At 46.3% G+C, this 18676-nt stretch overlaps 1 protein-coding gene across 1 annotated transcript in view; it reads right to left on the minus strand.

The window, feature by feature from the left end:
• Window positions 1-18676, minus strand: part of SORBS1 (sorbin and SH3 domain containing 1) — a 218909-nt gene that overhangs the window by 103489 nt on the left and 96744 nt on the right. The window contains exons 3-4 of the mRNA XM_081104358.1: window positions 6041-6095; window positions 3534-3602 (exon numbers count right to left, since the gene is read on the minus strand). Of these exons, the coding sequence (XP_080960484.1) occupies window positions 3534-3602; window positions 6041-6050 (79 nt within the window). The 5' untranslated portion in view covers window positions 6051-6095. The remainder of the gene's footprint in view (window positions 1-3533; window positions 3603-6040; window positions 6096-18676) is intronic.

The following is an 18676-nucleotide window of genomic DNA, read 5'->3' on the forward strand; positions in this document are numbered from 1 at the left end:
AAATGAAGTGTAGGTTGGTGAGATGTCTGACAAATTAGTAAGGCACAGAGTTTATGAAAGATTTCTCAAGTTTCCAGACCATCCGTCTTAGAAAAGCTCTAGGCACATCAGGAATTCAGTGGTTTTCTGCAGAGAATCACTTCTCTGGTGGGAAAAGGAAAAGAAAACCTGCATCAGCAAGTCAGGACCCTGAAAAGATGAGACAGGATCTGCTGCCTGGGCAGAAAGACCAGGGGTGAGAGAGCCTCGCATTCCAACTTAATGAAGAAAATTCACACCAAAGGAAAGGACCAGGAATGCTAAAGCCTTCCCTGAACAGTGTGCGCGGCACCCAGCTGAGCCGTCACTGGGTCCCGACCTCTCCGCAGGTGACAATGGCCTAATAACAGGCCCGGGTCATCTTTCAGAATCGCACTGAGAAGGGTTTCAAAACAGGCTTCAAAGGAGCTGGCTGCTCACCCTCCGAGAGTCGGCCCGGGAGGCGCCGCCAACGCAGAGCACAGCCCTAGCCGGCGCACGTGCTCACGCTTCTCTCTGTGCGGCCGAGCTGAACTGAATTCCGCAGCACAGCTGGGATCGCTGACCTAAAATCGTCAAGCCTGGGATTATGAGGTCAAGTTTAAGGTGGGCAGTGGACAGGATGGGGGCTCAGACATCCACCTCATTCCCAGGCCTGTGCCAGGCGGAGAGAAGCGAAGCCTCTTTTCCAAGTTCAGCCCAATTCAGAGGGTCCCTGTGCAGCCACATGAATTCTCTGGGAGACTGGAGTTCTAAATAAAGTACCGGGAGCTGGAAACCCCTAGGGAGAGCCTAAGAAGTCCATGCACCTCAGACCTGCACAGAGTAAATGCTTAGCCTCTGGGTGACCCTTCTCCTAAAGAGGGGACGGGGCACAAGGTAGCTGTCAGTTTGTCTCTGGACTGGCTGGCTCACGGAAACACACACACACGTACACACACACGTACACACGTACACACACACACACGTACACACACACACGTACACACACACACATACACACAAAGAAGGGAAACCAACCAAGGAAGTGAGAGGGAATGGCTCCTAAGCATGCAAGGATTAAGCCTCCAGTATTTGTTAGAAGGAAAGAAGAAACACCATGCATGATCTGCTAGCAATTAAAAGAAACCAACCCAAGGAGAGGTACCTGGAGGGAGTACTAGGCCTGGAGAGCTTTTCACTGTCTTCACAGGAATTATTTTAACAGCAGAAATAGAGCGTGCGCGTGAGGGGTCGGTGGTTGCTGCAAACACAAAAGGGTAAATGGTGCCTCCAGGAAGGACATTGGGAAACACTCAGGCAGTTGAGGGACTCGGCAGGGACAATAGGAGGAAGTCGCCCAGATGAAAAGAACACTAGAAAGAGCAGTAGATGCAGTGATTTGAAATAACCTGCTTTCTCTCTTTAGAGTTCTGTGCCAAGACGGCAGAACCCTCCCTCCTACCGGTACCCGCGTGCAGTTGGTCAGTGTCTCTGTACCTCCTGCCACACCAGGAACTTGCCAAGATTTAGAGATGCAGATGGCCTGGCAAATAGAGGAAGGGGAGAGAATCAGGGTCCAAGGGGCCCCTGAAAGAATGCTGGGGTGTCTGTGCTGGGTTGTGGGTGGGTGCGCTCCGAGAAGGAGAGCTATGGCTCCGGCCCCAGGTGAGTGGAGGAAGGAAAGGGACCAGTCTGTGAGTTGCCTGGTTCCTTCAGCCATCACAACTGCTTCCACAGAATCGTACCTTCTGGGGTCCTGTGCCTCCTCTGACAAGTATAGCCCTCTGTCCCCAAGCAAACCAGAACCCCCATCTGTCAGGCAGCAGATGGTCTTGCCTCAGCCCACCCTTTCTCGGGCAAGAGGTGGCCAAGCGTCCAAGTGCATATTCAAGACTCAGGGCAGCACCCAAGTGCGCAGCCCGGGATCTGACACCCGGCTGAGCTTTAAGACCGGGATAACTCGTGGGGCGCGGCAAGGGCTGCACGTGTGAAGGTACAAACACGCTTTCGCAGCAATCCTATTTATTCACTGCTCTCTAAGACCAGCTGGGAGACTGGCTGGTGGGAGACTTCTGTTATGTTACCATTTTCAGAGGAAGAAGCCAGAGGCTCAGGGAGCCGCTCAGAGTCACTCAGTGAAGGAAAGAGGCTGAGGCTAGAGTTCACTGTCCCGGCACTGGGTTCAGGGACCTCCTCGGGCCACCAGGATGACCTATGGTTGCATCTGCCTCCTCTTCCCAACCAAAGGTGATTTTTACTGAAGAGGGAGCGGAAACCACGTCCATTTGCCGCCCTCCCCCCACTCCCCTGGAGCCTCTTCCTTAAGTGAATTCACAGGGACGGTGTTGCTGGCACCACAGGCTTGTTAAGCATCAGAGCCCATCCTCTCCATGCTCCTCACTGGAGGACTAAACCCTCCCCGGGAGCCACTCCACAGGCACCGCCCTTCAACATCCCCTGGTGCAACTCCGCCTGATTGTCCAGGACCCCGAGAACACGGCCCCACACCCTGAGTACAGGAGGGCGGCCAGCAGGGAGGCAAGAACAGGCTGGCAGCAGGACACCTCTTGCCAGAGAAAGCGCCCCAAACCACCATCCCACTCCCCACCCCTCCGCTCTCAATGACTTCCCTCTCCGGCTCTTCCTTCTGACTTTGCATTTGGCCTTGTCGAAAAAGGAATACTTGGCTAAACCAGCCTAAAATTACAAAAGCCAAACACATCAAACTCTGAAGTTACTTAAATGCCCAATGATAGGATTTCTGCCCTCCCTCTCTGATACCCTAAAATTTAGTGGGGTGAGCATGGAGAGAACCACTGGCACCCAGAATCTGAAGAGGAATAAATACTGCAGATCATGCAATGCCTGTGTTTTCTAGTCACACCCATGAGGACAAAGGACCTCCTGAGATGTCTGTACCTTATCACTCCAACCCACCCCTCGCTGCAGAAGAGCCACGGGAAGCCCCGCTGCCTGCTACCTGGGCAGCCACATTGAGACATTCGGGATGAGAGATGACAGAGCAAATGGGACCTCAAAGGTCATCTTATACATCACTCATTTCGCACTTAAATCTTTCATCCTAAAATTTTTAAAAACTGAAAATATGAGAGGATGTGCACAAAATGAATGCCACTGAAATCATTTATTTCAGCAACTAAGGCTCCTGCCGCAGGGTCAGGGCTATGAAGGTGAAATGCCGGTGAGGAAAACTTCAGGCTGATAAATGCCATATGCAGCAGGCAGGAGGTACACCTCGGTCTGTATATTTGATCTGTTATTTGAAACACCCTGTGAGCAGGAGACAGTTTTTAATAAGTCACCTCACAGTGGGTGGGAAGCAGCAGCCTCAGACTCCTGAGATACAAGATCATGCTCACGGTTTCAGAAACTCAGTGTGGGAAACAGGTCTCCAGCAAAGGGCCTGATTGGACCATGACTATTCCCACTGGGCAGGTGGTCCCGCCCCAACATCCTGCTCCTTCTAGAAACGCTTCCCAGTACCAAGCCGGGCTTCCCTTTAAAAGCCTTACCTTTGTCCTGCCCATTGCTGCCTGGTGCCAACCCGTTCACCACAGCTTTAGAAGCGCCAACGTCACATTCTGGAGAAAGAAAGAAGCATGAGGATAGGGATGAGGTCTCCCCAACATTTGTTGAGTCCCACCCGGTGGGAGGTGCTGGGGACGTGGGGGCTGCTCAGGCCTGGAGATGGGCCCCCTTGGGTGTCATGGGAGAATTCGGAGAACTGAGTGTTGTCTGGACCAGGAGAGAAGGCAAAAGCTGCTTTCATGCTGCTCTGTCCACCAGAGGTTAAAACAAGTGTTTCCCACAGAACTGCTTTCTTCCTAATGATCATTTTTAATAGCGGCATATTATTCCCCCATGTAAATACACAGCATGAACCTAGAGAGACCCCACCTTTATGTGGATGGTGTTTTTGATTTCTTGGAATTAAGACGGAAATTCCCAAGAGTGGAGTTATCAGGTCAGAGGGTCCAGACTTTTTGGACTCTGGCTGTGAAAGCCTCCTTCTAGCACCACCCGAGAGGGAGAAGGAGGGAGACCTCACACAGGCACTTCCGCACCCTCGCCCTCCGGCCCGGCCCTCCCTTCCTACTTCCTCTGCCCTTATTTTGCCAGGAGTAGGTAGCAATGCCAGTTTGGGCTAATTTTGATATTAGAAGAACAAAAACTCTTTAGGCTGCAGAGCCAAAGTTTAAAAAAATGATAACAAAAACGAAAAAGCGTTACAAAGCAGGAGCTGCTGGCAGTACCTGAGCCCCTTGGAGGGAAAAGGTGTGCAGCATCTTATGCATAACAAGAGCACCGAAGGCATCGGGGCCAGTCCCTCCCCTCCCAAGGAGGACATCGGAGCTGGGAACCCATGGACGGAAGACCAGCCGAGCCTGGCGCCAGGTACTCAGTACTTAGGGAGCAAGGCCTCACTTAATCCTCACACAATCCCAATGGGTTGGTGCTTCTAGGATGTCTGTTTTACGGAGGAGAATGCAGAGAAGGGTCCACCACAGGCTCAAGGTCACACCGTGGTACCTGAGGAAGCCAAGTTGTGGCCCTGAGCTATCCCACCCAGAGCCCTCCTCAGTCCTAAGCACACACTGTCCGCCCAGTTTAGGACCTGGCTAAAAAGGCACTGTATGTAAATACGTGGAAAGACTTGTTTCTCATCCTCTGAGATTTCTGGAACATGCTGGAAATAACTCAGGATTGGGACACCCTTGAATAAGCTAGCCCTTTGGTCATCCCCCTCACCCCCACAGCCTACAGGTCACGGGAGGCTCCAGGCAGGCCCAGTGGCCAAGGTGGGCCCAGTGGCCAAGGCAGGCCCAGGGGCCGAGATGGGCTCAGGGGCCGAGGCGGGCTCAGGGGCCGAGGCGGGCCCAGTGACCGAGGCGGGCCCAGTGGCCGAGGCGGGCTCAGTGGCCGAGGCGGGCCCAGTGGCCGAGGCGGGCCCAGTGGCCGAGGCGGGCTCAGGGGCCGAGGCGGGCTCAGTGGCCGAGATGGGCTCAGGGGCCGAGGCGGGCTCAGTGGCCGAGGCGGGCCCAGGGGCCGAGGCGGGCCCAGTGACCGAGGCGGGCCCAGTGGCCGAGACGGGCTCAGTGGCTGAGGCGGGCCCAGTAGCCGAGACGGGCTCAGTGGCTGAGGCGGGCCCAGTAGCCGAGATGGGCTCAGTGGCCGAGGTGGGCCCAGTAGCCGAGACGGGCTCAGTGGCCGAGGCGGGCCCAGTAGCCGAGACGGGCTCAGTGGCTGAGGCGGGCCAGTGATTAAGACGAGCCCAGTGGCCGAGGTGGGCTCAGTGGCCGAGGCGGGTTCAGTGGCTAAGACGAGCCCAGTGGTCGAAGCAGGCTCAGTGGCTGAGGCAGACAGGTCTTAATCTCCAGTTGGAAACTTCTCTGCCTCAAACTCTTGGCTGCACAATGAGCAGGGGCTTGTTCCATTCCCCGTCTTCCCTAGCCCATGCTTTCCACCCCAGCTCTAAATTTAATGTACTCAAAACTGGTCATTTGTGTAGGTCTTGATTTTTACTACCACAGGCACAGCAAAAGGGGAGCACACCACTCTGTCAGCCTGGATGAAGGAAGTGTTAGATTAGCTTGCACCCAGGGGCAATTATAGTCCATTGGTTTCTTTTTGCTGCATTCACTGGGATTAAGAAATGCCACTGAGGTGTATACATGTCAAAATTTATCAAATTGTATACTTAATAGATCCACAGTTTACTGTATGCCAATTATACCTCCATAAAGTTGTTAAAAATAGAGAGAAAGGAAGCTATTACAAAGATGAGGACACATGCATGTAAAGTGTATAGCATAGTTCCTGTCACGTGGTAGAGAATAAATCCTCAACAATGCATGTGATGATAGTGATGATGACGATTTATGACAAAGCTCTGGCACTTACCCAGGTCTCAAAAATAAAAAATGAAATGTAGTTGGAACCTTCAGAGTAAGTAAGAAATCTGGGTAAACTGCCCAGTTTTGTAGATTTGTTGAGAAGAAAAGGGTTTTAAATGACTTACCCGAGCTCATGGTGGTGACAGGACAAGTCTTTTGCAACTGGGGCTCGGCACTGCTCTGCAGAAAAACAAAACCACACAATGAAACCAATGAATGGCAGGTTCAAGATAAGTCCCTGTGGCTCACATTGAAAAGGAAAAAACAACACATACATCCTTGATAAAACAGAGCTGAACCAGGAGTCAACGTGGCCAAGCTTCTGGTCTGCTACATACTAACATGACCGTGGGCACGTCACTCAACCACCTTGGCCACAGTTTTGTTGCCCGTACTTGATTTCAATACTATGCAAGGTCTCTTCCAGCTCTAATCCTATATAATAAAACCCTGATATGCAAATCGACCAAACGGTGGATCGACCGGTCACTATGATGCGCATTGACCACCAGGGGGCAGATGCTCAATGCAGGAGCTGCCCCCTGGTGGTCAGGGCACTCCCACAGGGGGAGGGCCACTGAGCCAGAAGCCGGGCTCACAGCAACATTCAGGCCGTGCACCAGGCCTCTAGTATTCAAATAAAACCCTAGAGTTACATGAGTGCACATGGGTCATGGAGAGGGTGAAGTTCGGAAAGAACCAAGTTTTAGGAGAAAGGTGAAATCACAATATTATTGGAGGTTAATAATAACAACAACAAAAGCAGCAGCAATAAATATGGCTTATAAGGCACAGGGAAATGTTCAAGATGCTTTAATTATGTTAATTCACTTGATCCTCACAGTGACCCTACAAGGCAAGCACTAACACTGTGTTGGTTCATACAGATGAGGAAACCGAAGCGCAGAGAGGTGAACAAAGAGTTGCTACTGGAACCCAGACAGCCTGACTTGAAAGCCCAGGCTCTTAGGCACTGCACTCACCACTGACACTCAAATGAATAACCCTCTCAGTTAGTATGGTCTCATCACCAGTAATGGCACTAGTTCCTTCTTTCCTAGAACTTCATGTAAATGGTATCATAGTGCATGTAATCTTCTATATAGCTTTTCTTGCTCTGCATAACACAATTTAGCATTTGGCCACATATATGTGGGCCTATTTCTGGACTTCATTCTGTCCCACTGATCTGTCTTTATGCAATAACTCACTGCCTTGATTACTATAGCTTTATAGTAAGTGTTGAAATCAGGTAGCATGAGTCTTCTAACTTTGTTCTTTTTCAAAATCGTTTTGGCTTTTCTAGGTCTTTTGCATTTTCATATAAAGTGTAAAATTATCTTTCAACTTTTACCAAAAACAAAAACCTGCTGGAATTTTTATTGTGATCTTTCTGTAGTAAGAAGGTCAAGGTATGGTCTGAGGCTCTGCACAAGGAGACATGCTTTAGTTTTCTTTCTAACATGGGCACCTGTTTCCTTTCTAGGTGGCTGCCTTGCTGTCCTTGGAATTGACCGAGTAGAATGCTCAAGGCAACAAGCAAATCACTCCAAGTCCTGTGCAGCCCAAATCAACACGAACTTTGCCTCTGTCACTGTCAATACACCTGAGACGACCCATGACCTTCAACAGCCCCCTTAGATCATTCTCTAAGCGGTGGAAACATCTGTTCTCTCAGTCAAGGAGCATAACCTGTGTTCTGAACGCCCCAGTGGTTTCCAACCCTGGTTGATAATACATCAATTTGCTTCCCAGGACCAAAAGGGCTGTGGTGATAGCATCCAAACATTTTCATGTAAAACTTTATTTTGGTAATCAACTTTTTATGTTAAGGTTTTATTTATTTAGTTTTTAAAGCATTAGTTAAGAAATGGTATTATTCAACCACAGAGCTATCTTAACAGAAAAGAACTTTTATTCCTTTACAGTCCTTCCTACCTTCATTTATTTGTATAAATAGCGCTTACATAGTTGTAACCATATGTCTGGGCAGTTTTGTGTTCTAACTTTTAAATTAAATATTTCATGAACATTTCCTGAACTTCTACAGTCATTAAGTCCATCATTTTAGTGGCTATATAATATTTCATAGTATTAACATGCCATAATTCATTTACCAATTCCCTCCATATTATTTAGTTTAATTCATCTTAATTTTGTAAATAAGTACATAGCACAACAGCATTCTTAGGCAGGGGAGGAGATGAATGGAAACATTCTATGAACCAAACACAAAGGATGCCTCATCTCACACACAATGAGTGATCACTGTCATATGTGGGTAGCCCTTTGCGCGTTTTATATTTAATATAGGTTCTGGTGATTTTTGAGTGTCAGCCCCTCTTACTTACAGACTAATCTTAAGTACACACGGTCAGGGCTAATATCCAAAATAGTATCCATCAGTTTGCCACAACATCCACCACCATAGCAGATGCCAGCTAAGGCAGGCTCTGGGACACCCCTCCCTGTGCCAGGAGCTAACCATGCAATGGCTGGATTGTAAGAAGCTGGAAGAGAATGGGCCCAGGCTGGTGGGTAGGACACTATTTTGACATTTTAAGAACTAGTATGACAATAGGTGGCAATGACGATGCATAGGTGAGAACCAGCTCTGCACACAAAGACTTGGGGGGAGTAGGTTCTGCTGTTGTCACTCGGTGATTGACTGAATCTGCAGCAGGTGGCACAAAAGACGCAGTGGGCCGTTTAAAATAAAAACTGTAGCAAGAATGGCAGTGGCAGCTGTGCCAAGGATGGCGCCCAGGGCCCAGTCCTCGCCGGGGGTGGCAACAGCAGTGACACCCTATCCAGACTATTCCAGAGCCCGAGGTTGGCTCTCATTCCAGCCAACTCAGCCTCCTTGAATTCCTGCCCTGTTCTGAGTGCCATTCCCCAGCCTCCCATAAACTCAGAACTACCTGAGATCTTGCCAATAAATCCCTTTTCAGTGGGAGTTGACCAGAGGTGGTTTCTGGTTGTTTGCAACCCAAAAACCTTGACCAAGAAAGATGAGGAGGAGGAGGGCATCCCTAAGGTTTCACTGGGAGAGGAGAACCGTCATCCCTCTGCAGTAAGACCAGCCAGACTCGAATCCCACGTGGCTCAGCAAATGGTTTTGTCAGTGAAGATGCATCCGGAAGCTGCACAAACTGAGCCTGACCAGAAGAACGCCAAGAGCTTTTTGAAAGTCATACTCCACTCCTGGCTGTTTATTTAGACACTAGAGGCTTGATACACAAAATTCATGCAAGGGGCTCGGCCCTCGCAGCCCCGGCTTCGTCCAGAAGGCTATCTGGTCTAATTAGCATAGTGTGCTTTTATTATTAAAGATAGTACAGGCTATTACAATTATATGTAGAAAGTGAGAGTTTATTTTACATAAAAAACCTGTGACATTTAATATTTGTTTTAAAACTAAGCTGTAGAGAGCTGATTTAGTTGTGAACATGATGGCACCTCTTTGGAATTTCTCCCATGTGTCCCCTCCAAGGGGTAAAAGCCAAAAAGATGACCAGTGCCAACTAGTGACAAAACCGGACAGCTATTCCCCCAATGGGTTGCGGGAACCTACACAGTATCACAGCTTGAGTGGGGCCAGTGAGGGTCCAGCCACCATTCCACTCCTTGGGCCATGGGACCTACCATACTTGGTCAAAGCATCGCAGCATCCACACAAGCATTCCACCAGAAGAACAAGATGTGAAGTAGCCAGACTTGTTAAAAATGCGTCTGGATAACTAATAGTTCTGTATGGTCCCTCCCTCACTCCACGACCCTATAATTCTGAGATGACACAGAGTGAATAATTACTGAAAAGCAAAAGTTACCATATACTCCTGCTTCCAGCTGAAATAGGATCCAATAACTAAATATGGGTTTTTGTTGGGGAAGGAAAGAAGGTCCTTATATGGGTGGTTCAGGGATATGTCACTAGGGAGGAATTGAGTTTGCCTGTAAGAGTGAGTTCAAGGTCCAGCAAACGTTTGAAAGACAATGAGCCTTTGGTTGACCTCTCCACACAGCATGCTCCAGCTTCTCCTATGCACTGCGGTATTTTGCCTCCATGAGCCGCCCCCCTCCCTTCCCTCCCCCCGCCCCCCGCCCACACACACACACACACACACACACACACAAACACAGGACTGTAAGTTACAGGAATGGAGACCCTATGTCATCCTCAGGAGCAAGGATACAGTGGGTGCTCAATCATGAACTTTGCCCTTGTCTCTATTTAGCCTTCAGAACCTACTTTGGAGTCTTATCTTCAAGATAACCAGACCCTCCTTAACTGCACTGCAGCTGCTTAAAAGGAAGCTGGCTCCCTGACCGAACTCTGGTTAAACTCTAGCTTTGAAATATAATCTGGGACTTGATATAGTTGTTGCTACTTCCAAAGGCTTGAAAAGCATAGGGACAGCTCACAGAGCCTTGCTGCTTTAAACTCTGCTGGTCCACCAGCAAAGCCACGCTTCTTCAGTTTTTCAATACCTCATCCTCTTCTCAATCTCTATTAATGTAATTTCTCTCCAAATGCACTCTCTACGTAATTGGAGAGGGTGCAGAGGCTCCTCAGAAAGCCAGAAAGGATAAAACACTGTGTTATTAACACTTCCTTGCGTGGGGAGGAAGTTAGGATAAACTCGACCCTGACATTAACTTCAGTCTGGAATCCCATAGCACAGTTGGGGGCTCAGAACACAACAAACACGATCTTTCTGTGAAAAGATCGATGCTTCTGGAGAGGGAGCAATAGGCAAACACACCAGAAAGGCCACCCCCCACGTCCTCCCATTTCCTCCTGGAGTCCCTCCAGCACAGTTTCCGTTCTAACCAATTATCTGAAATGGCCTTCAGAAAGGTTTCCAGTGCACACACGGCCAAGCCCAGTGAATTCCGCACTGATCAGGGCCTCGCTGACCTTTCCACCGAACGGAGGACAGTTAACTCCTGCCTCCTCCCACAAACGCTCTCCGGTCCTGATTTCTAAGTGTCACTGCGGACCGGTTTACCTTGGGCCATGAGTATCCTCCCTCTAGAAAGGGGCCTCTGTGGTTCTTCTAGCGCAGTGGTTCTCAACCTTCCTAATGCCGCGACCCTTTAATACAGTTCCTCATGTTGTGGTGACCCCCAACCATAAACTTATTTTCGTTGCTACTTCATAACTGTCATTTTGCTACTGTTATGAATCGTAATGTAAATATCTGATATGCAGGATGTATTTTCATTGTTACAAATGGAACATAATTAAAGCATAGTGATTAATCACAAAACAATATGTAATTATATATGTGTTTTCCAATGGTCTTAGGCGACCCCTGTGAAAGGGTCGTTCGACCTCCAAAGGGGTCGCGACCCACAGGTTGAGAACCGCTGTTCTAGGAGTTTAAGAGCTAGAGGGCCCTGAGTTGGTGGTCGTCATTCCTTTCCAAGGACATACTTGCTTCCTGAGGATTTCATCTGGAATATTAGAACCAGAGGATCCATGCAGGTTACATAGCCCATTTTCATCGTTTTCCAATGATTTCAGGAGGTTTCCATGAGCTTCCTCAGGCCACACAGCTCAGGCGCCCGCCCACCCACTCCCCACCTTTCACTTCAACCAGGGCAGCTGTCCTTTTACCGATTTCATTCATTTATATTTCCTGAGTTTTCCTTGGATAAATGGGTTCTGTGGCTACAAAAAAAGTGTGTAAACCAGAAAAATAATCTTTCCCTTGTTATTTAGGTGCAAAAACAGATTCAGAAAAAGTTTCCCTTTGTCTTGCTTTATACTCCTCCTATTAAGCCCACTTTCCTATCTTTCCTCTAACTTCCTCAGGCCACTGAATTCCAAATGAGAATCAGCCCTCCACAGCTGATGGACTGGACAGTGTCATGTTCCCTTTTTGATAATGCCCCATAACTCACCAAACAATGCAAAGTTCGGATGATAAGCTACTAGGACCGGACAAGGCCATCACCCACCTCTGCCCACCTTCCCTCCCAGTCTCTGCTGCTCCAATCAGGCCTCATACACAAAACCTACCAGACAGTCAGCACCTGCAGGCAGGACAGTGTGTTGCTTACCTCTATCCTAACATCTAGTAATGCATCCAGCACAGGGTCAGCACCCACCTAATATTGGTGGAGAGAATATCTGTCCCTCACATGTGTCTGAGTGCACTAATTTCTTCTCTTTCCTCTGCCACCCCCTCCATCCAAAGTGGGTAAGTTGCCTAGTCTTGTCATCTCTTCCATCTTCATGACTCATCCCAGCCACCTCTGCTTTTCCATCCGCATGTTCACCATTCTATTCCATCACCTCATTTCTAGACCATTACAATAGCCTAAAAAGGCTCAGAATCACCCTTAGAGTCCAGTACTCCCACATTCTGCCTTCAGCAGCGAAAGAGGTCCTGGGTCAGATTTCAATGGGGAAGAAACATCTACTGGACCCCTATGAGCTCAGAGGGGTTGGCTGGGCAGTACAGGGCAAAAGGAAAAAAGGTGGTGAAACTCCTAGGGAAAAATAATGTATCTAAATCACAGATCCAATGATACCACTCAAATAGCATTTCTTTTAAAAAAATGTTTTTATTGATTTGTTAGAGAAAGAGGAAGGGAGATGGATAGAGAGATGGAAACACTGATGAGAGAGGAATATCATTGATCAGCTGCCTCCTGCACGCCCCCTACTGGGGATTGAGCCCACAACCCAGGGATGTGGCCTGACTGGGAATCAAACCAGCAATCTCTTGGTTTCTGGGTTGATGCTCCACTGCTGAGCCCCACCGGCTGGGCTGGGAGCCACCCCGGCCAGGCCAAACAGCATTTCTTTAGCAGCTACTATGCTTCTAGGACAGTGTTTGGCCTAGAGCAGTAGTTCTCAACCTTCTGGCCCTTTAAATACAGTTCCTCATGTTGTGACCCAACCATAAAATTATTTTCGTTGCTACTTCATAACTGTCATGTTGCTACTGTTATGAATCGTAATGTAAATATCTGATATACAGGATGGTCTTAGGCGACCCCTGTGAAAGGGTCGTTCGACCACCAAAGGGGTCACGACCCACAGGTTGAGAACCGCTGGCCCAGAGGACATCAACATGAATCAGACACAGCTGTTGACTCTAAGGCTATCACAGTTATAGGGAGGCAGACATATCCTATTGAAACATAACACGATGGGTATCCCTTCTGCTAGCAATCTGACCTACGTGTTACAGGAGCACAGAAAGAAAAGGAATGAATTCTGCATGGGAAATAGAATCAAGGAATGAATAAACCCTAACATTTTTAAATGTTCAATGACATACCTTCTAAAATCACCTCAAATGTCACATTTTGGGAAATACTAGTCTAAAACATCAAGTCCAAACTTTGTAATGTACCACAAAACCCTGTAAGGTGAGGTTCCAATTACTTTCCCATCTCATTTCCCCCATACACTCAATAAGCTCTAAACTCCATGTATTCCACATTTGTCATTCCTACTGAACAATGACAAGATTTCCCATTTCTGAGTCTTTGATCTCCTGGTTACTTCCACTTATGCCCTTTCTCGAACCTTCGCAAACTTTAAGGCCAATCCCAGTAGCCAGATCCATTTGCCCCACAATAGTAAAGGTTTTTATTTTGATTTAGTTTTGTTTTTAAATCTCCATTAAAATTCACAGTGATAAGAAACTCATTTTAATAAGACCTATTTATAATCACAGGATTCAGGCTGGTGACCACTGGCTGGGCTAGAAAGTTAACTACCAATAAATTTGCAAGTATTTTTTACCTTTTATACCTAAATGGAGCCTTTAAAACAGCATACGAAGTTGATTCTGCCAAGAAAATTGCCAGTGCCCTGCTGGTATGGCTCAGTGGTTGAGTGTCAGCCTATGAACCAGGAGGTCATGATTCGATTCCTGGTCAGGGCACATGCCTGGGTGGCAGGCTCGATCCCCATGAGTGTGTAGAAGGCAACTGATCAATGATTCTCTCTCATCATTGATGTTTCTATCTCTCCCTTCCTCTCTAAAATCAAAAAATATATATTTAAAAGAAAGAAAGTTGCCAACAACCAAAATACAGCCCAAAATAGCTTCAAGTCTTATGAATGCAGTATTATTTGCACTGCAGACAATTTAGGAGATAGCCTGTAATCATTTATTATTTATATATTAACAGAGGTTTAATATTCTTACTTTACAGTGCATTCATACTTATTACCAAGAAAAAAATTTAAAAGGCATGAAGAAATCATTCCCAGAAGAAAAAATGCAAGCAACAAACAGATCTATGAGAAAATGTTCACTTAACCTGATTAATTAAAACCAAAAAAGATTCAAATAATGACTAACCATGTTTCCACTTCTTAAACTAGTCCACAAATTTAAAAACATTGATACTCAGTGTGGACAAATGCAGAGACACTGGCCTGTTCCTTACAGCAGTGCACTGGAACTGTCTGCAGTACACGGCATCGGGAGCTGTGCTTCTCTGACCCTTTCTGCATTAGGGGCATCGAGCCTGAAAAAGAACCGCATGACAATAACGCTGCGCAGTCAGAGAAGATTGCCACAGCTTTATTAATAATCGTGAAAACCTAGTAACACTAGTATCGAGTGACAGCGACCTAGACCAATTACATGGCCACCCCCCAACCCTATGTGGACTGTTGAACAGCTCTGAAAATAATGGCTATATGGACCACGCCACAAGGGAAAAGACTTCTTATCATAAAATTGGGGGAATAAAGCAGGGTGTAGGTCTGTATGACATTTGTGATTATAATTATGTAAGAAACAATACATATGCATATATTTGAAAGGAAATATGCCCAAATCCTAGTAATAAGACGGTAACATGGAATTACTGGTAACTTTATTTCATTCATATTTTCCAAACTGTGTGGAACAGACACAGACAGGCCCAGAATCAATAATCCCTGAGCTCAGGCCCTTTTATAAGGTCGTTATAATACATTTCTTTTTTATTGAAAGGTAATTTTATACCTGGCATTTGATACCCAATTGTGTAATCTTTAGAACTTTCGAGAGAGAATTCTAGGAGACAAGCTTAAAAATGCCACTAACAACCTTGTCCATTAGAACATGGCGGCGCGCGTGGTGCAATCTCCCACAGAACTAACGGCAAATACCCCAAAGGTGGAATTCCAGCATGGATCGCCAGTGATTGCTTTTGTTTAATGAAGCCAAACTACTCCCATGTAGTGTCTTATGAGACGGGGCAATAAAACGACGAGAATGTTCAGCCAGATTTCCTAAAGAAGCAATCGCACCAAAAGGTTCTGTCTTAAAATAGTCAGCAGAGGCTGCCAGGTGACAACACACAGGACCCCATGGCTCCCTAGGCCCACTCACTGCCAATTCCCTGCTCCTAACCGGCTTCATGGCATTCCAGAGCCCTGAGCTCCTTCCCAAACTCTTTATATGTACAACTCTGGGCACACAAGTTTCTTAAACATGCATTGTTAACCCAGAAAGTCTTAAATACAAAAACTGGCCCATTTGTGTTTCCCAAATATGGCTGTGTCTACAGAGCCCAAGCAAAGCTGTCTAATTGCAGCATCCAGGACATTTGGAACCTCCACTTAGACAATCTAGATCATTCAAACCAGGGCAGATTCCCAAATTCATCAGATAAAAGCAAAGCATTTTAGCTCCGTTTAAACTGTAAACACATAACCTCAAACTATAAAAGGCAAGCCCTGGGTAGAGGTGATGTCTTCCTTCTGAAGCGGCCACCACACAGTGTCTACCTGTAGAGAAAGCATGAGTGGAAGCATTCTGAATTCTCAGCAGAGTTAATACTGGGCCATAGGCTACGGTATAAGCAAAGGGGACTGAAATGTTACTGTGTGCGGCTAGAAAAAATCTGAAAAGGGGTCTGTTAGAGCTTGAGAGCGGGAAAGAAGGGTAGGTTTGATATGGCAGGAGAGGTGTCCACTCTCGCAGACAGACCACAGTTCAACTTTTAACCACAAAATTCCTAAGGCTATGTTTTACCACATCATGTATCATACAGACATCTGCAGTGCAGGCCCATACCATGCTCAGGAATGAGGGAACAGAAGTTCCATTCAGTGAAAGGACTTAAATACCTCAGTTCGTAATACTGGCTTATTCAGGAATTGCTTGTTTTCTTTAAGAAGTTTTGAAGTTTTACTGAAAGTGTACTAACCTCGCAAAAAGCCAACATGAAACACTGAAAACATTATCTTTTCTAAGGAGGCCTCTCTTCTTGGTGGTATGTATTTAATAACTGGGGTGGAACACACACAGACAGGCCCAGAACCAATAATCCCTGGGCCCAGGCCCCTGCGGAGGCCTGGCTGTAATACACACGAGACCCTGGCTCCACCACTCAGCGGGTTATAGTACTTTAGCCACCTTTCTCTACTCTCGTCATTGGATCTTGCACTGATTTTAGGCAATTTTTTAATATATCAGGTAAAAAGGCTGCCTCCAAAATTTGAGAATACAGTGCAAATTTCTGAAACAGGTTTTCTTCAAAGTAAGCTAAAACCACTAAAATATTCAATAAAGTGCCAAGCTCATAGCAAACATTCAATAAAAATGTATTTTTAAAAATAAATCTACTTGTCTCTCAGATCAGACGATGGAAATAGGTTGGCATCTATTATACATTTATATACTAATAAATAAAAACTTTATATGTATGCCTTTATATACATAAACACACACTTGCTCTATGTGTATCCAACTATATCAATAATCACTTTGAACACTGATGGTCTAAATGCATCAATTAAAAGACATTGTCAGGATGAATCAAAAAACAAGACCCAGCTGTATGTTATCTGTAAGAAACCCACTTTAACTATAATGACACATATGATGAAAAATGGATGGAGAAAAATATATCATGCTAATAGTTGGACTACGTGCTTAGTGGCTTTGAAAAACCAGACAAAACAGGGTGAAAAGAACTGGGTTTGAATCCAAGCTCTGCCAGAGCCCTGAGCCCCTTCTCCAACTTTTTATATGTAGGATACAAAGTTCTATTTTTGCCAGGGCTGTGCAAATGGGGAAATCCCATAATTCCTCAGCCTCAGAGTTTATTTTAATGAAGGGAATTAATAATACCTAAATTAATAAGGTATTTCTAATGTTAGATTTAAAAACACATGAAACACTGTAAATTGCTGTATTATAAAAGGAAAGTATTCTAGCTAAGAAGGTGGTGGTCTAGTCCTAATATTTTTGTTTACTGCTTTAACAGACTGACGAATATAACCACTGTGTGTCTTATTGTGAGGTGGGCATTACCAGCATTTACCTGTACAAAACCCAGGCTTTACCCACTGAAGTGGCATCTAAGAACCAAGACATCTATCTCTGACCCCGCCTTCCTACGCAAAGTCAGGCAATGAAGAACACTCAATAATGGCATCAGAATGAACCTTGAGGACATTATGCTCAGGGAAATAAGCTAAAGAGTATATGATTCCACTTATATGCAGTAGCTATAGAGTCAAACTCAGAGCCAGAAAGTAGACTGGTTGCCAGGAGCTGGGGGCAGGGGGAGAATGGGGAGTTATTGTTGAATGGATATAGAGTTTCTGTTTTGCAAGATGAGAAGAGTTAAGGAGGTGGATGGTGGTGATGGTTGCACAACAATGCGAATATACTTAATACCACTGAGCTGTGTGCTTAAAAAATAGTTAAGATATTAAATGTTATGTTATGTGTGTTTTACAGAGAGAGAGAGAGAGAGAGAGAGAGAGAGAGAGAGAGAGAGAGAGAGAGAGAAAGACTTCAGAGTTGCTATCTCTTTAGGGTCAGTTCTCGAGGAACCAAACCATTCCTATGGGGCAGCATTCTGTGCAAGGCCCTGTGCTCATGCATAGAACGCAGATTAACCATCTCTTCGTTTCCTAAAGACTCACTGAAGAGTCTTGCAGGAGCCAGCAGGAAAACTGAGATACAGACCCCGGCGCTGGCTCCCAATCCTGCGCTCTTTCCACTGAGCCTCCCGCACACAAGGAGGCACAAAACAGTCCCTGCCTGAAGGCTGTTCCGAGAATAGACAGGCCTAAAAAGGAGACATGAGTAATTTTAGGGGACATTTTTATCCAGCTGTGGTAGTGAAATAATCCAAGTTATCAACCAAGGTAAGACATGGTGCCTGCCCTCAAAGATCTTAGATTCTAATTGGGGAGAGAAGATGAGCAGCCTCAAAACCTGGACGAATCACTGAAGACAGCACGGAAGAGTCTCTGCAGACTGCCCTCCGCTGCAGGGTGTGCCTGCCAGGAGAATGCCACACTTCAGGACCTACCAGCAGAAGACCTGGGGACATGCTGACAAAAGCACCTTTTTCTGGATGGTCAAGATCCCTGTAGGTCTTATGATATTAACTTCTATATAGAGACTGTTAATTGGGGGAGGTTAAATTAAGCTGAATAAGCTCTCACACGGCATTTTCTAACAGCCTTTAGGAAATAATGACACTCATCAACACCCCTTTACCCACAAATACCTTTACAAATGTGTAGAGCAGCGGTTCTCAAACTGTGGGTCGCAACCCCTTTGGGGGTCAAACGACCCTTTCACAGGGGTCGCCTAAGACCATGGGAAAACACATATATAATTACATATTGTTTTTGTGATTAATCACTATGCTTTAATTATGTTCAATTTGTAACAATGAAATTGGGGATCACCACAACATGAGGAACTGTATTAAAGGGTCGCGGCATGAGGAAGGTTGAGAACCACTGGTGTAGAGGAACTCTAGAATAA

This window comes from Myotis nattereri (assembly GCF_964212035.1).
Source record: "Myotis nattereri genome assembly, chromosome: 13".
Lineage (NCBI taxonomy): Eukaryota > Metazoa > Chordata > Mammalia > Chiroptera > Vespertilionidae > Myotis > Myotis nattereri.